Consider the following 7,935-nt stretch of genomic DNA (forward strand, 5'->3'; position numbering starts at 1 on the left):
CATAGCTTTGGACCCAGTCAGTCCACGGCAAAGCTACAATACATAATATATGGATATATCTGTAGATCTTTTTCTCAAATATACTCTTAAATATGTGACTTTGGAAGGAAAGAGAGAGAAAAGAAAAAGTTTACCAGTACATTCACGACAAACAATTCATCCGTCAAGGGGGAAAAGTACAGGAGGGTTTCGGTGAGAGGAGTCTTATAGATCTTGACCGAGTCGCTCAATCTCCTCGATAAGAAAGTCGATGTCCTGGAAGGTAGCAGCAGGATTTGAGATCACCATGCGGAAGAAGTTGACCTTGTCCCCTTGTGGCTGGTAGCTGACCATGGTGGTCCCGTATTCCATCATCCTGGCCTTGATCACCGGAGCCACCTGACAACATGCAACACATACGGCATTAGTTACTGTTGCTTCAGGTGCAGAAAATCAGGAAAAGGGTATTTATTGAAAGTCACTGGGCCCTTGGGCACTGACAAGTTAAAGGCTCCAAGCCAACTTATACAGGAGAAAGTCGGTTAAATGTGTCCATGTTTATCTGTAACTGTAGTCTAAACAATTATTACATCATTTAGTTTTGTGTAATCATTGGGTTTCTCATCAAAGAGGAAAACACTTGCAAATGTTGAGTCATCGAACAAACTGCAGTCTGAAATCAGACAATAGTTTAAACAAACAAAAGGGACACATTTTTCATTGACAAACGAGCGAGTCCATGTGATTTTAGGTTGCTAACACTGGATTGCTTGGAAGAGGCAATGTGAACCTGAGCTCATTAAATTAAAAAAAAAGTAGTGAAATGACCCTTTACACTTGAGCTGCTTTCAACCAATGGAACAGTAGATGTAATGGCAGAACTAAATAGCCAATTTCCTGAGCTCTGCATCTTCCATTGTCGCCACATGTCAGCATGAGGTTGGATTTTGTTTCATGTTTAGGAAATATTGAGTATCTCAGGCTCTGCTGGGACAGTTAGTGAGAATAAAACTCCTATTGGTGGCTAAAACCTTGACGTGAGCATCCTAACTAAAGCGTATTTGTTGAGTGAGAGTGCGGTTGTGAGCAAGTCTGAAACAATGACTAATGAAAACAGCTGCTCTCTTTCTAGTTTTAGAAAACTGTGTAATCAGATTATCTTTTGGTTTTGTTTGTTTGGTTTGAACAGCAGCTACACGAGTCGCATTTCCTCTCGGACTACTGAGATCCTGATCCATGTAGTTCATTATCTCCCACCAGCCTGACAACTAAATCTGACACCAGCCGGGTACACGGCGCTGTGATCGCTGGCTGCTGCCAAGTTGAGAGGTTATCTCCGAGAGCAAAGCGGTGACAGTCATTTATTTTGTGCTCGGCAGAGTGTTGACGGCGGTGTGGATTTTGTGCTGTGACGAGTGGTGGCAGATTCAATTTCAAGTTTGAAACTCACACGCCTTGTTTTGACCAACGCCAGACATCTTACTGGGAGTGGAAACATCTCCGTTTCTCGGGAATATCATTTTAGAGCTAATTTTGGAAGTATTACAGGATCTATAAAAAGGAAGTAGGAAATTAGCAATTACCCAACTTCAGGACATGCACATGAGATGCAGTAAGTTAAAGTGACACTTTGATGCAGCTTTAGTTGAAGGGCTTAAGTTCATATAACCACAGATTCAAGCATAATCTAGTGAGATTATTAATAAATCTGAAGGTATTAAGTTGAAAAATCAGTAAAGACTTCTAACTCAACTAACTCCTCAAGGAAACAAAGTTGGTTTCAGTGTCGGATTACAGTCTGTAAGAGTGGTTAGCTCTGTGAAAAAGATTCCAATATGTGTGCGCTACAGTCCTCATCGCATAATCAGTCATTCTTTCTAAATCTCTTGCAGGTGTCCTATCGCGGTTGGCAAGGCCGCTGTAAAATAATCAACTTGCTGCTCATTTTCGTCAAATCAGCCTTTTGACAATTTTCCAGTTCTCCTCGTCCGTTAGAAGGAGTCATTAGGGCGAGTGGAAACTGCGGAAAAAGCTCCGCCAGTTCCTCCTCAACGTGCTAATCGGGCAGCATTACGTCATCCCTCGGTCTGTGGAAAAGCTGGCCAAACAGTCAGTCTAGTCAGTGGAGCGTGACGACTGACCAAACTTTCGCAAACAAAAAGGAAACATCTGCAGAAGTATGACAAAGATGGTAACGATTTATGTTTGATGGTTTTAGAAAAGGAAGTGAGAGTATAGCGGTCTTTGCATGGCGGGCACGTACACCATCTGGTTGTCCTAATTGTCAATTAGTAGGCCCCTGCTGCTGAGGGATCCTCCGAGTAGCCGCCACACTAGCTACCTGGAATAGCCTCACTTCTTTTTAACCCTTCATCTGTGACACCGTGTTATTTTAAGACAGTTTTCTCATGTGCATGGCAGAGTTTTTTTTGTTTTTTTAAATCCCGAGTATAAGCTGTCTCTAATTAAAAGGACATGTGATGGTCGGGCCGGATATGAATGATGGGCTTGTAGGGCGCGAGGAAGGCGTGTTTGGGCAGATACAGCAGTCGGGCCTCTTATCTCGGCTCACCCACCTTGTGCAAGTGTTTCTTTTTCTCCTCTTTGTCCTCCATGTAGCGGATCCCAGGGGGGAGGTACCAGAAGCAGACGTTGGTGTGCTGAGGCTGAGGGAACACAAAGGCGACGAGAGGTGAGAGGAATAAACTGGTAACACAAAGAAAAAACACATGTAGAGCTGGGCTGATTCACTGTAATGTTTGTGTCATTAAAAAACAAACTATATGAAACGGAATATCTTGGGAGATGTTTGTGTATAAAAATGTGAAACTCCTACACAAAGTTTCAAAGCACTCTTTGCTTTAAATGTGAATATTTTCTTGTGTACAAAAGTTCCAAGTGTGGCACAGTCACGTACATGCAACCGGTGCAATCAGTAATTGTGTCCACAGGGACAGTTTTGGATGTAAGAGGTCACACTGCTCGCCAACACTGAACAACTGATGGATGTGCAACGAGGTGGTGTCGCAACAGATGATTCACAGGCGCTTTTTTCCTTGAAGCAGGAAACCAACGCAGTCTACATCCTCCCACAACCGCACAAACAGGACCAACATGGCAGCTCGTTTGGAAACTTTCTCTCACATTACAAGAAAAGTTCCCCAGAATTTGTGAAATACTTGAGCTGAGAAATAATCCATGCAGTTGCTGAATCTATCTGCATGTTAGATGTTAGGAATATTTTGGGAGATTAAGGGGTGGCAAGACTTTCCGCAAATGTGGAGCAGCCAATGTGATGCCTCATATCTATTAAGGAAAGTATGCATTCATTACTTTGCTGCTTACATAAACAATGAATGAGAAATGAGGCATCATGTGGAAATCTCATGAGTCAGGATTCCCCATGACATCGCATGGGACCTCCGTCACACCCAAATTAAGTAAGATGACGCAGCAGAGTGGTCGAAGTCTGCAAAGATCTCCATCTACAGGCCCCAGGATGACCAAACCTTTATACATAAGATCGGGCCGCCGCTATAGCTCAACTGGTTGAGCTGGTGACCCACGTACAGGGGCTACAGTCCCCGACGCAGTGGCCATAGTTCCGAATCCCACTCATGGCCCTTTGCTGCAATTCCTTCCGCCATTCTTCTTCCCCACTTTCCTGTCTCTCTCTCAAATGTCCTATATAATAATAGCAAAAAGGCCAAAAAAAAAAACTTTACACAGAAGATCCTCATTGGAGACAAGAGTTGGTTCTGTGGCTACAACCCAGAAACTGAGCAGCGATCTCTGCAGTGGAAGAGTTTCCAAGACTAAACAAAGCACATCAGGTCCATAACAAACCAGGATCACGTCTGTTGTATTCTTCAACATTCCCGGGGTTACGCATCATTCCTCAAGAGTCAGACTGTCAACCGAGAGTTTTACTGTAACATCCTGAGGCATCTGAGTGAAAGCATTCACTGCAAATGACCTGAATGTGGTGAGACAGCAGTTGGATGTTCCATCATGGCAGTGCGCCCGCTCACAGCGTGCTGAACAAGTTTTTTGGCTGCACCAACACAGTCATCACTCCTCACTTGCCCAGCTCACAAGATTTGGCTCCCCGTGACTTCTTCCTCGTTCCCAAAATGAACTTCAAGTTTAAAGGTCGCTGTTGTGACGCAGTGGAGGGGATCCAGCAGGCGTCGCAGATGGTGCTTGATGCGACTTACAGAATGAGGCTTCCAGGAAGCGTTCCAAGCGTGGCAGGAGCGCTGGGAGCAGTGTATCACTGCACAAGGAGGTGACTTCAAAGTGGATGGAGGCCAAATTTAAATCAGGTGTGTTTTTTGCTTTTAATAGGTGCCGACGCCAAACTTTTGGATCACATCTCATGATGCCAAACAGTAGATCAACGTTATATTTAGGAGTATTAAAAAAACATTGTTGTCAGTTTTACAATTTCAAGCACACCACCCAGCTCTGTACACAAGATATTCACTCTGAAAACACCACCTACACCTATAAGCAGTACACACACAAATACAGCCATGATGAAGAATGTTATGTTAACCTTGCCTGAAGTCCTTTAGAAACCTCAAAATCAAAAGCACTAAAAGTAACTCTAGCCCAAGACAAAGCTGAATTTGACTGAAAATGGCCATTCACATCACATAGCGGAAATCCATTAGGTGTTCCCAACATCAGACAGGTAGCCTGCCTCCTTTTCAGATACTCTCTAGATCTCTGAGTGCCCCTCACAGCTCTATTTTTTGGCATCTGAATCCCCGCTAGAGCCGACTGCCTGCCTGCGAGTGGAAAGGCATTCATTACCAACAGCTGACTAACCATGCACACCAGCCTCATTTATACAGCTGGGCTGGTTCGGCTGTAGTATATTCAACATCAGATTGATTTAATGGCTCAATGGGAGGCGCAGACAAGTGAACACCTGGGCCATTGCCCAGAGGACTTGGCTTTTTCTCATCACCCTCTGGGTTATGATGCTCTTAGTCTTTTTGGGGCTCAGCAGGAAAACAATAAGCCTTGAAACATTAAAGAGCTTTCATTATAAATGACTCTGGGTGTCCAAGCACTCCTTTTATGAAAGAGTTTTAGCTTAATAACCCCTTCATACCCACATATGTTTGTGTTGTAGTTTAGCTGGGTGGAGGATATTTCAGACGCCGTTCTATTCATATGCATATGAGCAATTACAGGCCGTTATGCTATTCATTAAGCATAATAGCAGCACATTATAGTGCTGGCTAGAGGTAAAAATGGCATTCATCCAACACAAAGCCTGAGCACTCTGCGTGCCAATCAAGTCAACCATAATGACACTGAATACACTGAGGTAAGAGGAGCAACGTGGACTGATTTTAGCTACTGTGGCTGCACATGAATTATTCTTGTGGAGAGTGAAGGATAAATGTGAACATACTTTTCCATCAAAGACCATCTCGTATCCTTCTCTGTCTTTGATCTTGTTGTAGAGGTACTCCGACAGCTCCAAGCACTTGTCAATCTGAGCCTCGAACCCAATGGTGCCCTGTCAAAAAAAAAAAAGGAATCCAGCCTGTGAAATCTGTCAGCACGGACTAAAACTGAAGGAATTTGCTCGAATAGAAAAATAAAAATACTTTTTGGCCAATTAATTGTCTCTTTGTATTCATACACCTGAAATCTTTGTATAATATTCCAAAAAAAATAGCCAAAAAGCAGCAAAATAACACAATAGTGCCAAAACAAAAAACAATTGTAGTAGCAAGAGCAGATTTCTCAGCTTTAATACTTGATAATAACCACAAAATGGTTTAAATCCCATTAATAGTTCTTCTGTAAACATTACACTGCACCAAAAATATTAGTCAGACACATCAATACTTTGTTGGGAAGAAGCTTTTGGTGTCACTGCTTTTGTATTAAAACCCCATCTGGGATGTCTATGATCATAAATAGAAAATTCAGCCACTCCCACCTTAGCTCTCCACATGAGCCACAGCTTGAAGATGTCCACGTGGCGTCCACACTGCAGCGCCTTGTCTCCGGTGTCGTAGGACAGGTCGTAGTGTTTGTCCTGCTGGAACAGGTAGCAGGCGTGCATCTGGTTGCAGTTCTGCATCAGACCCTGCGAAATCAGAGGCAGAATGTTTACAGCATCACGTCAAGCCAAACCAAAAACCAGGACTACGCAGCATGCGGTCGCAAAAAAAACAAATCGAAGCGTACCTCCTCTCTGACCAGCAGGGCGGAACACTGCAGAGGGACGGACATCATTTTGTGCGGGTTCCATGTGACAGAATTGGCCCTGCGGTTAATAGAAACAACCATCACTCATCATTAAGTCGAACGCTCGTTAGCTTCTAGTGCGCCCTTGATTGTGTTCGCCCCGTCTTTAGCAAACAGTTACTCGCCTCTCGACTCCGTCCAGCTTCCACCTGTGTCTCCTGGACATGAGCAGACTTCCTCCCCAAGCTCCCTGACAGGACACACAGACAGAGGTTTGTCAAACATGTCGAACTGTAAATGCAACTTCAAGTTTTGAGCTACGGATCATTGAGAATTGGTTCAAAGTATTCCAGTTTTTCAATATGTCAGCTCAACATTTTCTACATATGAAAGTCTTCTATGGGTGTAGGAGCTCTGTCAAGACAAAATCCTCTCACTTGGATCACTTTGAGCAGGTTTTCTATACAGGTACACCTATGTAGAAGCGTGGAAGTCCTGGAGCTCAGTTAAATATTGTAATATTTAACAAAAGTTTGAGGGCAATACTAATATTTCAGATTTGAAAATATCTACATCTTCAGGAAAGCATAATATTTGAAATGAGGTTTTAATTTTTGCACATAAGAATGAAATTCTGTTTGTTGTCTGGATTTCTTGAGGGATAAAGCTACAAACATTTAGACGATTAATTTATTAGCTGATTAATAAAAAATAAGAAGCAAACATTCTGGAAAGCATTTTGCAGCATTGCTTTGTCTTAAGAATCAGCAAACTGCATATCTTTGGGCTCTGGACTGTTGTAGCCTTGTGAATATACACATTACATGTTAAAGTGTTACCACACAAAACTGAGTTGCTTATGAAGTTGTGCATTTTCATTTGTGGACTTTGCACAACTGACTTTATTGTAAAATCACTTACTTCAGTATCAGTTGCAGCAATTTATTATTCTATATCTATATTTCTATTTATTACACTTGAGTAACTACTTGGCTGAGAGTGATTTTGGTTCCTATTTGCCAGAATAATGTGCTGCAGAAGGGAAGGGGAAGTATACTATCATGTATTATTGAAAGAAACTGCCTGATTTGTCACCTACAACCTAAAGAATTTAAAGATTTGTACCCAACCAGATATCAAAGTTACAATATGACTATTGTAATATTGCATTTATTGCTGTTTTCTGACATTTTATAGGCTAATGTGATGGAAATGACTAATTAAATACACACAATGCAACCACATCCAAATGATTTGTAACCAGGATCCCAGAGGCTGTAAAGTCCTCGAGGATGCTGTGTTGTCTATCAGCTTAGGATAAAGTAGCTTGTAGCAACCTTGACTGCACCAAACTGTTTGTATTCCTTTTATTTTTGCTGACTGCACTCAAATCATGCATTTTGTGTGACTTCATCTACAGACAAAATTTGAGTTTTATTCAACAGAAATGTCCACCACACTAAATGATACGTTGAGAAAATAAGCAACAGATTACATAATAAAAAAAAAGAGTTGACTTTTACTGTTGTATATTGGTCTATTTCTTACATTTTCCAGAAGATTGTTTGCTATTAGAGACTAAATGTGAGGATAAATGCTTAGTTCTTTGTTTTATATGATGACTGGTGGTCGCACTATAAATGTAATGTCAGTTTTCAAAAACGTAGATCAAAATTTAAGAAGCTTTGTGTTGTTTTAGTCACATTTCTCTTTGAAAAAGCCACTAACGTCACAAGAAAC

General features: G+C 41.9%; 1 protein-coding gene across 1 annotated transcript in view; it reads right to left on the reverse strand.

Annotated features, from left to right (window-relative positions):
- Nucleotides 1-204: 204 nt before the first annotated feature.
- gad2 (glutamate decarboxylase 2) overlaps nucleotides 205-7,935 on the reverse strand; it is a 14,560-nt gene continuing 6,829 nt past the window's right edge. Inside the window, exons 9-15 of the mRNA XM_008302802.1 lie at nucleotides 6,633-6,669; nucleotides 6,381-6,445; nucleotides 6,196-6,274; nucleotides 5,945-6,094; nucleotides 5,408-5,515; nucleotides 2,556-2,645; nucleotides 205-378 (exon numbers count right to left, since the gene is read on the reverse strand). Of these exons, the coding sequence (XP_008301024.1) occupies nucleotides 205-378; nucleotides 2,556-2,645; nucleotides 5,408-5,515; nucleotides 5,945-6,094; nucleotides 6,196-6,274; nucleotides 6,381-6,445; nucleotides 6,633-6,669 (703 nt within the window). The remainder of the gene's footprint in view (nucleotides 379-2,555; nucleotides 2,646-5,407; nucleotides 5,516-5,944; nucleotides 6,095-6,195; nucleotides 6,275-6,380; nucleotides 6,446-6,632; nucleotides 6,670-7,935) is intronic.

Source organism: Stegastes partitus, unplaced genomic scaffold (genome assembly GCF_000690725.1).
Source record: "Stegastes partitus isolate 25-593 unplaced genomic scaffold, Stegastes_partitus-1.0.2 Scaffold1883, whole genome shotgun sequence".
Lineage (NCBI taxonomy): Eukaryota > Metazoa > Chordata > Actinopteri > Pomacentridae > Stegastes > Stegastes partitus.